The sequence below is a fragment of the Cnephaeus nilssonii genome (genome assembly GCF_951640355.1).
Source record: "Cnephaeus nilssonii genome assembly, chromosome: 2".
Lineage (NCBI taxonomy): Eukaryota > Metazoa > Chordata > Mammalia > Chiroptera > Vespertilionidae > Cnephaeus > Cnephaeus nilssonii.
In genome coordinates this window covers 25,735,346-25,752,429 of record NC_137073.1, presented here as the reverse complement: position 1 = coordinate 25,752,429, position 17,084 = coordinate 25,735,346, and the positions used below count along the sequence as shown (strand labels likewise).

Below are 17,084 nucleotides of genomic sequence, written 5' to 3'. Positions count from 1 at the left end.
TGCCAACTCCAGGGCTCTGGGCTGGGAAGCTCAGCTGGACAGAGGGGCTGCGGCCCTGCACAGCTCTGCCAGTTTCTCCACCTCTCACCTGCTGCGTCCAGGCCCTCTGCCTGGGGTGCTGGGCCTCCTGCATCTCCTGGGGATTCCCATGCAGCATCCTTCTCCAGGCAGCTCGGTTGTAACCTCAGCTGTGAAGACTTCCTGTGTCTCAGGAACATCAACGCCAAATCTACCCTCTGCAGCACTTTGGGCATGTACCCATCATAGTGTAGCTCATTTATTAGTCATGTGTCCCGTACAGCGTCACGAGCCTCTCAGAAGCAGAGACTAAGTAGGTCTCAGTGAACTTTGTGCTTCCTGGCACATAGTAGGGCCTCATAACTTGTTGTTGAGTGGATATGTGAATACAGGAATGAGGGTTTACCATGGCTACTATCTCAGGTGCCTGAGACAGAGAGAGAGAGAGAGAGAGAGAGAGAGAGAGAGAGAGAGAGAGAGAGGTTTAACCCTCCAAGCATTTACTGAGTACCTACTATGTGCATCAAGTCTTGTTCCTGGCACCTGGGATCAGGCACAGCCCTGACCTTCAGGCATTCGCAGGCTAGTAGGAGAAGCATTAAAAGCAGTTTTGTAACTGTTGAAAACAAATAGATCTGTGCGACTTTTTCCGGAGTCACATTTCTTGATTATAGATGGCATAAAATCAACATAGTGGCTCAGTTGGTTGGAACATTGTCCCATACACCAAAAGGTTGTGGGTTCCATTCCCTGTCAGGTTAAAGGTTTGATCCCCAGTCAGGGCACATGCAGGAGGCAAGTAATTTATGTCTCTCTCTCTCTCTCTCTCTCTCTCTCTCTCTCTCTCTCTCTCTCTCTCTCTCTCTCTCTGCCACCCTCTCTCCCTCTCTAAAATCAATAGAAAACATATCCTTGGGTGAGGATTGAAAAGATTTTTTTTTTAAGAAGAAAGGCCCCCAACTTAGCTCTAGGGAAATATGGAGTCAGAGAAAGTGTCATAGAGGAGGTGACTCTCAAGATGACATTTCAAGAATGGATTAGGGTATGTTCCCCAAAGAACTGAAAACAGGTCCTCAAACAAGAACTTGTACTCGAATATTCATAGCAGCACTATTTGCAGTCGTCAAAAGGTAGAAACAACCCAAGTGCCCATCAACGGAATATTACTGAGCCATAAAAAAGGAGTTCTGAAACAATATAACAGGGATGAGCCTCAGAAAAACCACGCTCAGGGAAAGAAACCAGATATAAAGGGCCATATATTATGTTACTGCATTTATGTGGCATGCCTAGAATAGGTAAATCCAGAAAGACAGAGAGCAGATTGCTGGTTGCTAGGGGTTTAGGGGAGTTAGAACAGAGAGTGACTGCTTAATGGGTATAGGGTTTGATTCTGGGCCGACAGGAATATGTTGGTACTAGATGCACAAATTGCGAATGTACTCCATGCCGCTGTCTGGTTCACTTTATATGATTCATTTTATGTTTTGTGAATTTCAACTTAATGGGAAGAAGAAACCAGAGAACCTGGATGAGGCAGGAAGAGAAGCGGTGGAGGGGGTGCTTTGGGGAGAAAATAACGGTGTGTGTAAAAATGGGCAGGCGTCACAGATTTGCACATTCAGAGAACTTTGCTGCCTTGTGTCAGAAGCAAGCTCAGGCTCAGGAAAAATCAGAATCTCCAGGAATCCAGAGGGTTTCCTGGGCCCCACGTGGGTCAACAAGCAACCCACACCGAGCCTCTCTTCTGCCCGTGACCAGAGCTCTGTCAGCTTCCCACGCTGGGAGGCCATGTGTTTCCGATGGGAAGGTCCCAGGCCAGAGGTCGCCGGGCCACCCCTAGCACAGAGCCACCCTGGCAGCCTCCAAGCCTTGCCCTGGAGCCTGCTCCCTCTCCTGGGGGCCTGTGAGGAAAGGCCTCAGGACCAGCAACGGACCCTCTCCACGGCTCCCCAGGGCCGCTGGGAAAGCCTGCCTCTCTCCGCAGAGCAGGTGGATACAGAGAGCTCGTCCATCGGTCAGTCTCAGCATCGCTCCTGTGAACAGTGGCGGTTGTCCGGGCCAGCCCAGAGCTGCTCGCTCTGCCTGGGTTCTGATCGGAGTCTTGGCTCCTCCATTCTCTCGCCCCTCTGGCCCTTCCTCAGTCAGTGTTTAACTGGTTTCCTATTTTGCTCTGTTCCCACGTGGTTTTTCTCCCTCTGGGTGGAAGTTGGAGGCACAGGCATCCACATTCCCTCAATTCTAGGGCAAGGAGCTGGTAGTGTGCCAACCCATGGTGCCCCCCTCCACGACTTCCCGTCTGCAAGGGTGAGGCTGACTTCTCTTTCTGTAGAGTGTACCAAGGAGGTGAAAGGTTGACTGTTTTCTTCTGGTTTTTATCTTGGAAGGAAGTGCCCCAGAGCACGAGGGAGGGTTATCTGAGGAAGGCAAAGCAGCCGTGACAAGTGACAAGAAGCAAGGCCTCCGGGGTCCTGACCACTTGGGGCGTGAGTCCCAGCGCACTCGCTGGTGGTGACCGCGCTCATTTTCTCGGGCCGCTCTGCACATGGCTGCAAACTTAAGCCTTAAAACAGCGGACTCTGTTCTCTCACAGTCCCAGGGCCGGAGGTCCGAAACGAAGGTGTCCGCAGGGTTGCTTCTTTCTGGAGGGTCTGCGGGAGAATCCAGCCCACGCCTGTCTCCCAGCCTCTGGTGTTGCTGACAATCCTTGGGGTTGCTTGGCTTGTAGACCAATCACTCCCATCTCTGTCTCCTTCACGTGCCTTCTCCCTCTCTTATAAATAAGGACACTGGTCATTGATTTAGGTCCTAATCTAAATCCAGGATGATCTCATCTGGAGATCTTTAATTGCATCTGTAAGACTGAACTAGAGGCTTGGTGCACAAAATTTGTGCACGGGTAGGGTCCCTAGGCCTGGCCGGCGATCAGGGTCAATCAGGGCCTTCTGGCTGCCAGCTGCCAGCTGCCGGGCGGGTCTTCCTTTGTTCCGCGCCGCTCCCGGTGATCAGCGTACATCATAGCGAGCGATTGAACTCCTGGTCTCCCAGTTGAACTCCTGAGGGGACACTTTGCATATTAGCCTTTTATATATATAGACTAGAGGCCCAGCACATGAAATTTGTGGGCAGGTACAGTCCCTAGGCCTAGCCTGCGATCAGGGCCATCTTTCCCAGCTGCCTGCAGCCGGCCCCACCCCCCGCTGCCACCCATCCCAGGTTGGGTGATCAGTGCCTGACAGCTGGGGAAAGGGACTGAGAGGTCGGCTGTTCCTGCCCACTCGCCAGCCACGCCCCTGCTGCGGGTGGCCATCAGGCAATCAGAGCCTGCTGGCCGGGGAAAGGGACCGAGAGGTGGTCAGTGCGCCTCATAGTGACTGGTCCAGCAGTCATTCTGGTCATTCTGCCATTAAGGCCAATTTGCATACTACCCTTTTATTATATAGGATAAGGTCACTTTCTGAGTTTCTGAGTGGACATATCTCTTGGGACCACAGTTCCACCCACCGCCATGACCTCGGGCAAGCAGCTCCCTTCTGTGCTCTATTTTCCTCATCTGTAAAATGGGGGTGATGCCAGTGCCCAGCTCAGGGGCTGCCGTGGGAATTCAATGGGTCACCGAGAACAGGAGAAACTTAGCTTGGGCCCATGGCACGGTGAGCGGGAGGCTATTTTTTTTTCTCTCTTTCCTAAGTTTTATGGTTATAATGGTTTCCTCAAGAGCAATAAAGACTATTTTTATGTTGACCATTTTTGGTGGGCTGAGGGAATGGTTACACAGACTCAGCACAAACATCCACAGGATAGAAGATGGAGGAAAAGTAGGCTCCTTCTGTCCCGATTCTGTCCCTCAGACCCTCTCCTCTCTGTTGCCAGTAACAGGAATGGGTTCATAATATATCCGGCGCATACACAAGTATTTGAGGATGGGTGTGAGCGCATGCACACGTGTCCTTTTTAAAACACAAAAGGTATGATGCAATGTTACTTAGCCTTTTATTTTTTAGCTTACTATCTCTTGGAGAGTGTTCTGTATCAGATAAAAATCTGCCTGGCTTTTTTAAATGGCTGCCTCATGTGCCATTTTTGGCTTTAGCAGAATCTAAATACCAGAATCTGTTTAACTGGTCTTCAGGTGGTGGGCTGGTTAAATGGTTTGTTTCTGGTCTTTTGCTCTTGGTGATATTGTTGCAGAGACCAACCTCTGAGTCTGTCTTTCGGCACACATGTGGGTGTTCCTGAGGTGGCTGTTTCTGGCTGTTGAGGGGCAGCCCAGGAATTGTGGCAGGAGGCAGGGTGCCGAGGTTCTTTCCCAGCCTTACAAAGGTTCAGCATTCTGGAGAAAGGGGCTGCGCATAGATGATTAAAGAGTCTGGATACGAAAGATATTTTTGAAAGGCATTGGGGGTCAGAGGAGCTTCAGCTAAAAGGAACTGAAGACTCTTACTTTGACCAAGGACCCTGCTTTTATTATTACAATTTGTCCCAAGGCAAGGTGGACATACACACTTCAAAGGGTAAGGTATCAAAGGGTACAGAAGCATTGTCAGTTTGGGGAATAGCCTACAGCTGTTCAGGTGTTTGGCCAACAGGAGGCAGTAAAATGCCCTGAGCTGTCTGGCAGTTAACAATCCTATTCAGCCATTTAGCCATTTCCAACAGGTAAACTACATGTGTGGCTCACCCTTGTTGAGCCGCCCAAGCTTCACCAACCTTTTGGTAAAACTCTTGTAATTATTACATGCTGGAATTGGTTCTCGGCAGCAGGGGGTGTCGGCCTGGTGGGAATCAATGCAGCTGGCTGGAAGACAGGACTCTATGGTGATGGAACATTCCCTCCTCTGCCCTGTGTGTTCCTATGTCCCGTCTCTCTGCAAGGGCCTCCTGTTAGCCCTCAGCTCAGAGGGCAGACTTACCTGGGCAGTGCCTCTCCACACCCCCTGAACCTGGCCCCAGAAACAGATGTGGCCCAAGGTAAGAGTAAGAAAGAGAAATTAAATTGCCTTTTGGATTTTCTGCCTTTTGTCCTGATGATTTCGCCTAACCAAGTCACCAGACTGACCATCTGTAATCTAAGGGAAGAGAGAGAATTGGTTGGAGGTGGACATAGGATCTATGGAGCTCACCCAGGCATCTCATTCATCTTGCTCTGGGGTGGGCCAGAGCTTCTGTATGTGATATACATTCCCTGCCTCTAGTTATGGTCAGGGTCATTATTGTCTTCTCTGATACCCAGTGAACACAAGCATTGCCTTCATTAGTCCCATTCATCCATCCATCCTTCCTTCATCCATCCATCCTCCCACCCTCCTCTCTATCCATCTTCCCATCCATCCATCCATCCATCCATCCATCCATCCATCCATCCATCATCCATCCATCCATTCATCTTCCCATCCATTCATCCTTCATCCATCCGTCTAACAAATATAATTGAGCACCTACTATGTGCCAAGTATCAGAGCTACAATGTTAAACAAAACAGATAAAGCTGACTCTTCTCTGATAAAACTTGCTTTCTAGAATAGAGAAAGAGGCAAACACAAGGTCATTCCAGATGGGTCTAAGTAATTTTTGAGTGCCCAGAGGGTGTAGCATACACTCCAGTGGACAGAGAATTAGGAAAGGCCTCCCTGGGAGTGGAGCCCTAAGATGATGGGAAGGTATCAGCCATGGCAAGAGCTGGGGAGAGATGCAATGTTACTTGGCAAAGGTCCTGGAAGGAAAGAGTGTGTTCTCTCTGAGGAGTCGGTGGCTGTGCAGGAGCTAAGCAGAGGGGAGGGTAATGAGAGAGTGGTGGTGGTAGGTAGGTGGGGACACATCATGTCAGACCTCTTAGGCCGTGGTGGGGAGGTTGGGGGCCATCAGACTCATCAGCTGGTTTTGGCAAAGGCATGGTATTATCCAACTGTTTTAATAAGATTTGACTTTGGATGATGGATCACAATGCAATATATCGATCATATATCATAGAAACGTACACTTGAAACCTATATGATCTTATTAACCAATGTCAACCCAATACACTTAATAAAAAAGAAAATTCTTCAACTGCAATGCAGTACCAACTCACACTCATTAGAATGGCAGCTGTCAACAAACCAGAAAGTAATGGGTTGACGAGGTGGAGAAACCGGAGCCCTGGGCACTGCTGGTGGGAATGTAAATGGTGCAGCTGCTATGGAAAATAGTGTGGCAGCTTCTCAAAAAGTTAAGCAGGAAAACCATACGATCCAGCACTTCTGAGCATGTACCCCAAAGAAGTGAAAGCAGGGCTTCTAACATGTGTGAACCCCATGGCCATGGTTCATAATGGCCACAAAGTGGAAGCAACCCAAGTGTTCATCAACAGATGAATAGATAAGCAAAAGATGGTAGATCCATACAATGGAATGCTATTCTGCCTTACAAAAGAAGGACATTCTGATACATAGATGAACCTTGGGGACAGTATGCTAAGTAAAATAAGCCAGTCACAAAAGGACAATTATTGCATGATTCCACTCATCTGAGATTCCTGGAGTATCAGGTTCTTAGAGCCTGGAAGTGGAATGGTGGTTGCCAGGGGCTGAGGGAAGAAAGGGTGGGGAGTTAGTGTTTCATGGGTATAGAGTTTCAGTTTTGTAGGATGAAAAGAGCTCTGGGGATGGATGGTGGTGATGGCTGCACAACAGTGTGAATATGCTTATTAGTAATGCCACCGAATTGTACACTTGAAAATGGTCATAATGGTAAATTTTATGTCATGTGCATTTACCACAGTTTTTCAAATTTATGAGAGGAAAGGCTGCCCTATGAGCATGGTGGGGTGCACAGGCAGAGCGGGGAGATGGGGGAGGAGGATCTGGGCCAAAAGTGATGGTTCTTAGACTGGGGTTGGCCCTAATGTTAGGACAAGTCTACAGATTTGAGATCTGATTCTTGGGAGGCCGATCCTTCCATCCCAGAGGCCACTTCATGCTCTGGTCTCCCTCTTCCCCCCACAGAGGTTAGCACAGCTGCTTCCCTGGCCTGGACAATAGGCCTCACTCCTTCCCTTGGATGATCCCTGCTGGTCTCCCCAAGCTGCCTTGTCCCCCAATGCCTTCCCCAACCCCTCTGGAGCCTGGGCCCCTTGGGACCCATGTTCTGTTTCCTATGGATTGTCTTGTTCTTGGCAAAGCAGAAAGAGCCCAGGCTCTGGCTCACAATGCTTCAAAAGCCAGGTTGGTCATGGAAGTGCCTGTGTGACTCTGGGCTGCCTAACCTCAGTATCCTTAACCCTAAAACAGTCTGGAGCTAAGGCCACACATGGGAAGTGCCTGACAGTGTGTCTGGGCCATAGTAGGTGTTTATTAAATAGTAAGTGTTGGGTTCAAATTCTGCCTCATCCACTTACTAGCTCTGTAATTGTGGGCAAGTTTTAAAGTTTCTCTGTGCCTCAGCTTCTTCATCTGTAATTTAGGAATAAAAAGTCTAGCTCATAGAGTGTGTTTGATTTGAATGAATTAATACAAGTAAATGCTTAAAACAATGTGTGGCACAGAAGAGGTGCTTAGTGTTAGATACTATTATGTGGTAGTTTCAGGAACTACCATAGTGTTGGATAGCTGGTAGATGCCATAAAAGTATTTGTTGAGTGAATGAATGAATGAATGAGTCAATTTCTTGTGTGTGGGTATTTGAGCTTCCGCTTCAAAAAACTCATGTCTTCTAGGTTTGGGGTTGGCTTTTTTCCGACTCACAAAGCTACATTTTCTCTGTGTCAGGGTTTAGGACTTGGGGACTAGGGTTGTAGGAGCTGGGGGAAGTGGGGTACAGGACTGGATGCTTCTGTCTATGACAGGTTCATGGTCCCGTGGGGCAGAGACACAAGCAAAGGGAGGAAAGTGCAGGCGACATAGGACTGTTGAGGTGGGGAATTGCCTCTGTCTTGGGGATGGGCAGGAACCAGCGGCAGCTCCAGAGCTGCTGGGAGGGCCGTGGAGGCAGCAGGGGATTGTTTGAGGGGGCCAGTAGTGGGGGTCCTATTCCTCCTAGCAGTGTTGACTATGTGCAGTAGTTCGGCCGTGCTGACAGAGACAGCCAAGGCACCCCCTGGCTCCATCACTGTGGGGAAGGCTTCTTAGAAGGGGTGTCATCTTTGAGACGGAGGGACCAGGAAGTAGCCAGGAAAGAAGAGAAAGGCCTTCTGCAGAGGGAACAGCCTGGACAGAGAGGCACGGAATAGAGGTTCCGGGGTTGGTCTACGTGGGGTTACTGGGCATTAAGAGTGAGGAAGCCTGGCCGGTGTTGCTCAGTGGTTGAGCATTGACCTATGAACTAGGAGGTCACTGTTCGATTCCCGGTCAGGGTGCATGACCGGGTTGACGGCTCGATTCCCAGGTTGCGGGCTCAATTCCCCGTGGGGGCCGTGCAGGAGGCAGCTGATCAATGGTTCTCTCTCATCATTGATGTTTCTATCTCTCTCTCCCTCTCCCTTCCTCTCTGAAATCAATAAAAATATATTTAAAAAAAAAAAAAAAGAGGGAGACTGAGGTGCAAAGCTGGGAACACAGGCAGCAGCCAGTCATGGGAGGCCATAGACGACATGCTCAGGAGTTTAGGCCTTAACTAAGGGCACTGGGGAGCCTTGATTTTAAAAATAGCTATTTACCTTTTGGCTTTCTGAGCAGCACCAGGATGGCCGGCAAGAGCAAGCACCTTACAAAAGGCGGCAGAAAGGGAGCTAAGAAGAAAGTGGTTGATCCGTTTCCTAAGCAAGATTGGTGTGATGTGAAAGCTATTGAAAGAATGCTAGTCACGAGAGCTCAAGGAAGCAAAATCGCATCCGAGGGTCTCAAGGGTCGTGTTTTTGAAGTGAGCTTAGCTGATGTGCAGGATGATGAAGTTGCCTTGGAAAATTCAAGCTCGTTACTGAGGATGTTCAGGGCAAAGAGTGCTGACTGGTTTCCATAGCGTGGATCTTTCCCACAACAAAAATGTGCTTCATGGTAAAAAAAAAAAAAGGCAGACCGTGACTGAAGCTCATGGTGATGTCAAGATTAGTGATGGTCTGCTTAAAAATCAGTCCCATGAGGAAAGGCAGATGTCATGTGTGAGCTGCACACAGCGCCAGCTCCAAGCACATGTGAGAGTGTCCCATGTGTGTGCACATGCATGTGTTGACGTGGCGACGGGGTATGTCGCTCCCCACTTCAGCTCCTGCCCTGGTTTTCCTGTCCATGCAGTTAGGGACCTAACTTAAAATCCTTATTTTATAGGGCTGCCTTTGAACACATTGCTTCAACATTCTAATAAAGGCTCATTAAACCCCCCCTCAAAAAAAAAAAAAAGATTAGTGATGGTTATTTGCTTCATCTATTTTGTATTGGTTTTACTAAAAAAACACAACAATCAGATTAGGAAGACCTCTTATGCTTAGCATCAGCAGGTCCACCAAATCTGGAAGATGATGAAAATCATGACCCGAGAGGTGCAGACAAATGACTTGAAAGAAGTGGTCAATAAACTGATTCCAGATCACACTGGAAAAGACAGAAAAGGCTTGCCAATCTATGATGCCTTTAATATATATATTGATTTCAGAGAGGAAGGGAGAGGAGAGAGAGATAGAAACATCAGTGATGAGAGAGAGTCATTGATCAGTTGCCTCCTGCATGCCCCCTACTGGAGATCAAGCCTGCAACCCAAGCATGTGCCCTTGACTGGAATCAAACCCGGGACCCTTCAGTCCGCAGGCCGACGCTCTATCCACTGAGCCAAAACCAGCTAGGGCCCCATGATGCCTTTGTTAGAAAAGTCAGTATGTTTGAATTGGGAAAACTCATGGAGCTTCACCATGAAGGTAGCGATTCTGGAAAAGCTACTAAGGATGAGGCAGGTGCTAGAGTTGAATGAACTGATGGATATGAGCCCCTAGTCCAAGACTCTGTTTAAAAATCAGACATTTAATAGTGACAAATAAAAAATCCTATTTGCACTAAAACCCCCAGCTATTGGAGATAAAGTTTGCATACCAAAAATTCACCCAATTTATGTGTGAAATTCAATGATGTTTAGTAAATTGGCAGTTGTGTAAGCATCACCACAGTCCAGCTTGAGAACCCCAAAATGATCCTTCATGCCCATTTACAGTAACCTCACCCCACCCCCTGACAACCACCAATCTGTTGTCTCGATGGATTTGCCTGTTCTGGACATCTCATGTAAATGGAATCATACAATGTGTGGCCTTCTGCGTCTAACTACTTCTACCTAGCATATAACGTTTTTGAGGGTCTTCCAGGTTGTAGCATGAATCAGTACTTGTTGTTTTTATGGCTGAATACTGTTCCGTTGCACGGCTACACCACATTTTGTTTAGCCGGTCATCAGTTGATGGACATTTGGGCTGTTTTCCCTTGTAGCCTTTATAATAATGCTGCTGTGAACCTTCGTGTGTAAGTCTTGTAAGGACATATATTTGCAGGGCTCTAGGGTAGATTCCGAGGAGCGGAATTCCTGAGTCATACGCTAAATTTATGTTCACGTTTTCAAGAAGCATCCAAAGTGGGAGGGGTTTGGAGGAGGATATCCCTAGATGGAGGGAGATGTTGGATCATGAGGGGCTGATCGTGACGGTGGGCCTGGAGCTGGGGAATGGACGGGAGAAATGCTTGCTGCTGTGGCGTTGCCATCAGTGGATGTGACGCTCTGGTTTCTCAGCTATGGCTAACTGGTTGGTGATTAAAGGTGTTGGTAACCCTCCCCATGCCCATAGGGGAGGAAATGGGCTCCAGAACCTGACTCCATCCCCTAAGGCCACGTGAAGAGGTGATCAGTGATGCCTGCTTAGTCACAACAGATCTCACGATGCCCACTATACCTTCCGGAATTCTCTGGTGGTGAGCAACAGGGACCGACTTGGCATCTTATCTGGGGAAGGGGTTTATGGGGAAGTATCGGCGAGCTCACAGGTGGGATGGGAAGCCTGGGGAGCCAGCCTCAGGAAATGACAGAAACTGCGCAGGCCCTGGGGGCAGGAGGTGGGGCCCCCTCAGGGCTCTGTCGACCCACTTTGATGGCCTGTCCTAGATCCAGCTCGGAGAACCTGGTTGGCATAGCCTGGGACCCTTCTCACTTCTTGGCTGTGGGAGCTGGTGGTGCAGCCCCACCAGGACGGTACATGATGGCAGAGGCAGGGCAGGGGACATGTCCCCTAAAGGAACACAGGATGGTCTTCCTCGAAGAAGAGGGAATGGATGCTGGATTTTCAAACCAAAACGTGTCTGCTACCCCACACTCCAGGTGAAGGAACTGAGGCATGGAGAGGTTACAAATATTTGCCCAGGGCCACAGAGCTGGAAAATGGCCAAATGGACCCCAGTTTGTATAATTTCAAAGTCTGTGTTCCACCTGTGACCGAATCTGGACAACGTGGGTCTCCCAGGACCCGCCCCCCTTCCCCCCAACCCAGAGCTGGTGGGGCTGGGAAGACCACTGTCTCCTGAACAAGCCAGACTCCAGCATCTTTCTGGGGCTGCATCCAGGACTTTGGGGTCTGGAGGAGAATCTAAAAGAGCCCTGCTGGCCTCTTGGCTTTGGTCTTGTCCCCTATGCCCTGGGCAATGAGCCCAGCTGGCCCCTTGTCACCCCTAGGGGGGGCAGTGTGCAAGAGCTTGTATTGGGGGTCTCAGGAGGCCCCATATCCAGACCCTCAGTTCAGAGCTACGTCTAACTCATGGGTGTCTTTTTCTTTCTGTTCTCAGATCGAGAGGACCAGTCCATTCTATGCACGTAAGTGGAGCTACGTTTTCTTCTGTTTTTCTGGGGTCGAGATTCAGCCTATTAAAGAAGGCCCCTGAGGGCAAGGCTCTTTGATTTGTTCACCATTCCCAGCGCCTCACCGCATGTCTCCTTGGGGAGTTGACGCTCACTAAACGCTTGTTGAACTAGGGTTCTCGTTGTCAGTTGGGCACACCTACATTGTCAGTGATACCTGGTGGTCTCCCCTTTTTAAACTAGCACTTATTGAGCACTTACTGTGTGCCAGGCCCTGAACTAAACATCTTCCCTGCAGAATTGCCTCTAATTGCATGCCATCTCTATTGGTGAGGAAGTCTTGGCTTATATGAAAGTACCGCTTTCCAGTTTCACAATTAGCAACCATATCTGTGCCATAGTTGGTGTTTCATGTCATTGTTTCCTTGAGGACTTGGGAGCATGGTCAGAAGATATTAACTAAACTTAGAATCATTCAGAGAATCTTCACCATTCAGGAAAATGCCTCCTGTGGTAGGCAGGGTAATGGCCCCCAAAGATCTCCCCATCCTGATCCCTGGAACCTGAGGTGATGTCAGGTCACATGGCGTGGAGGGATGAAGGCTGCAGCTACCCTGTCACTCTCCCCAAGGGCCAGCATTGTAGACTACAATTGGAGGAAATATAAAATAGATTTTATTTTACTGTAGCCTTCTGAAAAAAATTCTAAATAGATTTTTTATTAATTTTAGAGAGGATGGGAGGAGAGAGAGATAGAAACATCAATGATGAGAGAGAATCATTGATCGGCTGCCTCCTGCAGCCCCCTACTGGGGTTTGAGCCTGCAACCCGGGCATGTGCCCTTGACCGGAATCGAACCTGGAGCCCTCCAGTCCGCAGGCCGACACTCTACCCACTGAGCCAAACTAGCCAGGGCATTCCATATGATATTGACGTGAACTACCACTAGCATGTTAACCTTCATTACCTGGTTACAGTTGTGTCCGCCAGCATTTTAACTTCATTTTCCTTCTGTGGTGTTATCCAAGGTAAGTGACATCTGCGAAAATTGTCATTTTACTCTTCAGTTATACAGGGTGGGGCAAAAATCGGCTTACCGTTGTCCGTATGGAAAATAATATAAGCATTAATAAATAATAATATAAGAATAAGCTGTGACCCTCCTTTTACCCCATCCTGTGCATTTTCTGACCATGTGCTGCCTAAAACCATCTCAGGTACCCCTGGTGTGGGTCCTGCTAGACCTCTGTTCCCAAATGTGGCTGTGCGTCAGTTCCTGGGCAACCGGCTCAGGAGCGAATGGCCCAGATAAGGCCCAAGGACTCCTGCCGCAGCGGGGTGGGTTGGGGCGGGGAAACCTGTGCTTTTATCTAGTGTCGTGGGCATCAGTGCAGCCGCTAGGCCAGCAGGTGAGCCGGCAGGGATGGAAACACTTGTCATGGGTCATCTGCACAGAGCACGCTGGCGGGATGGCCCAGTCTGAGCTGTGCACACCCCCCTGCTTTGGAGTGGAGAAGGGCTCAGCTGGTGGGGCTCCGGAGGGGGCGTCAGGGAGTGCTCTCCTCCAGCAGAGGAGGGCGCGGAAGCCCAGCCCCTCCGTGGCCCATTTGGGAGCTCAGAAGGGGTGAGGAACAGGAGCTGGGCCGGGCTGGAGGGCCCTGGAGATTCTGATGCATATTTTGCAATGAGAGTGTCTGGCTCATCCCCCAAATTTCTGACGCATCAGTGCAGACGTGTGGCAGAAAGATGCCCGTGGTTACCTGGTGCCTGTGGGGGCTGACGAGAGGTTTCCTGGTCTTGGCTTTTGGGGAGCCTGGGCTGGAGTGAGCCTACCCTGGGCCAGGCCCTCAGCATGTTAGCTGACTCTTTTGACTGAGGAAGTAAATTGATAGGGGCATTTGGGTCCCTTTCACTCCTATCGATGCTGTAACAATACTTGGAGGCCCTGAGCAAGGCAATGTGGGACAATTCCAGCTCCAGGAACAGGCCAGATTTTCATTCGGGAGGCAGCCAGGATGCTAGACAGGAAAGCACAGAGTCCTGGACTCTGCTCTGCCGTGTTCGCATGCTGTGGCCTGCAGGAGGTACTTAGCACAGCACCTGATACCACTCAGACACACACACACACGCACACGCACACGCACAAGCACACGCGCGTGCACACACACACACATGCATACACACATTCTTCTAACCGCTAACTGCTATTTAGCATTTCACAAAAAGGCAACAAATCATGTTATAAACAGAATTATTAATAGTATTAACAGATGTTAACAGTAACTGGCTTTATTTCTAGACTTTTGCTGCTACAAGTTTCTCTGTGTGCTTAGAGTTGTGAGTGACAAGTGCTGATTAAGGTGCTAAGGCATCCTTTCTCATTGCGGTACGTGAAATTGGAGCCTGCTATTTGCTTTTCAAAAGTGCTTTTCCAGCTTTTTTCCTCAGATGTTCTTTATAGCCAGATCCCAGGGTCAAAAGGACAGACTGAGGTGATACAAATTCATTTTGCACCAACGGGTGCCAGGCAGGTGGTGAAGTGCATAAATAAGAATTTCAGATGGTGATGGTTGCTATGAAGACAGTGAACTGCATTGAGAAAAGATTTTGACAATTTGTAAATATATTATTGTTAAACAATAAAACAAGTTAATTATCGATTCCAGGGAAAACCAAAAGTCAGGCAGGAGAGGAATAATCACAGTGGACAAAGGGGCCCAAATGTGTGTAGCATTTTCATCATCTTTATAATGCAAACCCTGAGTACTGATTTAACTGGAAATATTATATGTGACCAAATCGTCTCCATGGGGAAGAGGAGAGAGTTGAGTGGGAGCTGAGTTCTCCACTTCCATGGTGAGAAATCAACATTTGATGCTTAACAATGATGTTATGACATTACGATCGGAACTAATGATGCAATGCCACTTAGGTGTGGATGTAAACGCTAAAACAACCTGCTGACGTGGTGTTCCCTAGCCTTCCCAGCTTTCAGAGGCCACCTACATTCCTTGACTAGTCGCTCCTTCTTCCATCTCTAAAGCCAGCTTGCAGCATCTTCAAATCTCTCTCTTTCTCTTTGGCCCTCCAACCATCCTCTTATAAAGATCCCTGTGATCACATTGGGTAACTAGGATAATCCAAGATAATCGCCCCATCTCCAGACCTTTCATTTAATCACAGCTGCAAAATTCGGTTTGCCATGGGAGGTAACATATTCACATGTTCCTGGGATTAGGATGTGGGCATCTTTGGGGTGAGGGGGGGGCATTGTTTAGCCAACCTGAGAGCCCTTGGAGCACCTGTGAGCCAGGCCCATGTGTGAGCCATGTGTCATCTGCCAAGGTACCCGGGTAGAAAAAGGGCATTGCTCATCTGCATCGGTAGAAAAAGGGCATTGCTCAACCGACATCTGTTGAGTGAATGAATTCAGTGCGGTGGCAGAGGGGGTAGGGTGGAATGTGCCTTCCTAGCTGTGTGACTGCACAGGCTGATCATGTATTCATTTCCCGGGCTAGTGTCTCCATCCTCTGAGCTGAGTTTATGGACCCCAGGTTCTGCTTTCTCTAAAACAGTGCCGTCCACCAGGACTTTCTGAGATGATAGCTTCTAGGCACTCGAAATGTGACTACTGTGACCAAGGAACTGGGTTTTAGGATTTAATTTTAGTTATTTTAAGTAGCCACCTCTGGCTTGTGACTCCTGCATTGGACAGTGTGGTTCTGAACTATTTCTCACCTCTGTCCACTCCTCAGATTCCACTACTTCTCCACAATTCATTTAACTCCTCCGACCCTCAGTTTCCCCATTTGTAAAATGGGTTCAGTAGGTGCTCCACTGGGCAGTTGTTGTAGGGATGAAAGTTCGTTCATTTATGTAAGAGACTGAGAAGAATGCCACTGCCTCATGGTCAGCCCCAGTAAGGATCAGCTGCTATAACAGTGATCACTATTTACGTACTCTGTTATCCTTCCTATAACCCGTTCTCTGCAGCGTTGATTTCTTCCTTACTAGTTCTCAAGCCCCATCCCCCTAATGAAATGGTTTCCTGTACTTAGAATAACATCAAAATGTTTTACATTGGCCTAGAAGTTTGTCTGATCCAGCCCAACCTTTCTTCCCTCATCACTTACTACCACCCCCCTCCCTCCTGACTGGCCTGCTGCACTGGGCCCCTTTCTGTCCCCACGTGTGCCCAGCATTTCCCTACCACGGGCCTTTGTCCTTGCTGTTCCCTCTGCTGGGTGCTCCCTTCCCTCGGATCCTCCCTACCGGACTCCTTTGCATCTTTCAGGGTTCAGCTCCTCCTCTGGCTGTGCCATCACCAGCTGTGCCTTCCCCTCTGTCTCTCCCATTACCCTGGTAAAGTGATAATAGCCACCTCAGATTATCTTGATTATGTATTCATTTCCTTGGCTGTTGTCTGTCTCCTTCCTGGAATGTACACTCATCATGGATGGGGACACTCCCTCATCCCCGGCACACTGCCCCACACATAGCCGATGCTCAGTAATAAGTAGGCATTGGCCATCGGGAACAGAAAAATCCCCAAGCCATTCAACTTTTATTGGGAAGTGCATCCAGCCATCCCTGAACACCAACAGTTGAGCTATCCTTATTACATTTCATTTGGGCCATCGCTAAAATCAGCCAGCATGACGAGGATCTACAAGTTGATAGCAGGGTATAAGCTTTTAGAAGTAACCAGTGGTCAAGATGAGCCAGGTTGGGACTAACAATTTGCTGTAGGTGATTATGTAGTTAAGAAACTAAAAATTAAGCGAAAGTAGTTTTTAGACATGAGTTCTATGTGGTCTAGCATGTAATCCATCCAGTGTGAACAAATCGGAGGCCCTGGGTGAGGGACTAGTACATGGAGGGGCCCTGGGTTGAGTGAGAGCAGTGTGTTCAAGGGATAACTGTGTGTGTGCAAGGGGGTGGATTAAGAGAGAGGGAGGGTGGGGGCACATAAGACCAGAGAGAGATGCGTGGGGTCTTCTAGGTCCTGGGGTCGAGGTTGAGCTTTATTCTAAAATGGACAGGAAAGAGCTGAAAGAGTTCAGCCAGGGCTCAGCAAACTCTGGCCACTGGGCCACATTTGGCCCCTGTCTGTATTTTTGTAAATAAAGTTTTATTGGAACTTTATATCATGACCATTTGTTTTGTGCTACAAAGGCAGAGCTGAGTAGTTGGGACTGAGAATGTATGACATGCAAAGCCTAAAATATTTAGTATTTGGCCCTTTACAGAAATGGTTTGCTGGCACCTGGCTGAAATCATGGGAAAATATGATATAGTTTACATTTTAATGATAGTATGAATTGAT

General features: G+C 48.6%; 1 protein-coding gene and 1 pseudogene across 3 annotated transcripts in view; both read left to right on the top strand.

The window, feature by feature from the left end:
• The window catches only part of MYH11 (myosin heavy chain 11), a 118,933-nt gene that overhangs the window by 39,594 nt on the left and 62,255 nt on the right, over nucleotides 1-17,084 (top strand). For both annotated transcript variants that reach the window (XM_079797326.1, XM_079797327.1), the window contains exon 4: nucleotides 11,745-11,772. In XM_079797326.1, coding sequence (XP_079653452.1) covers nucleotides 11,745-11,772 — 28 coding nt within the window. The remainder of the gene's footprint in view (nucleotides 1-11,744; nucleotides 11,773-17,084) is intronic.
• On the top strand, nucleotides 8,677-9,894 carry LOC307109798 (small ribosomal subunit protein eS1-like; annotated as a pseudogene). The gene is made up of 3 exons: nucleotides 8,677-9,041; nucleotides 9,336-9,563; nucleotides 9,775-9,894. The product of its transcript is annotated as a small ribosomal subunit protein eS1-like (transcript).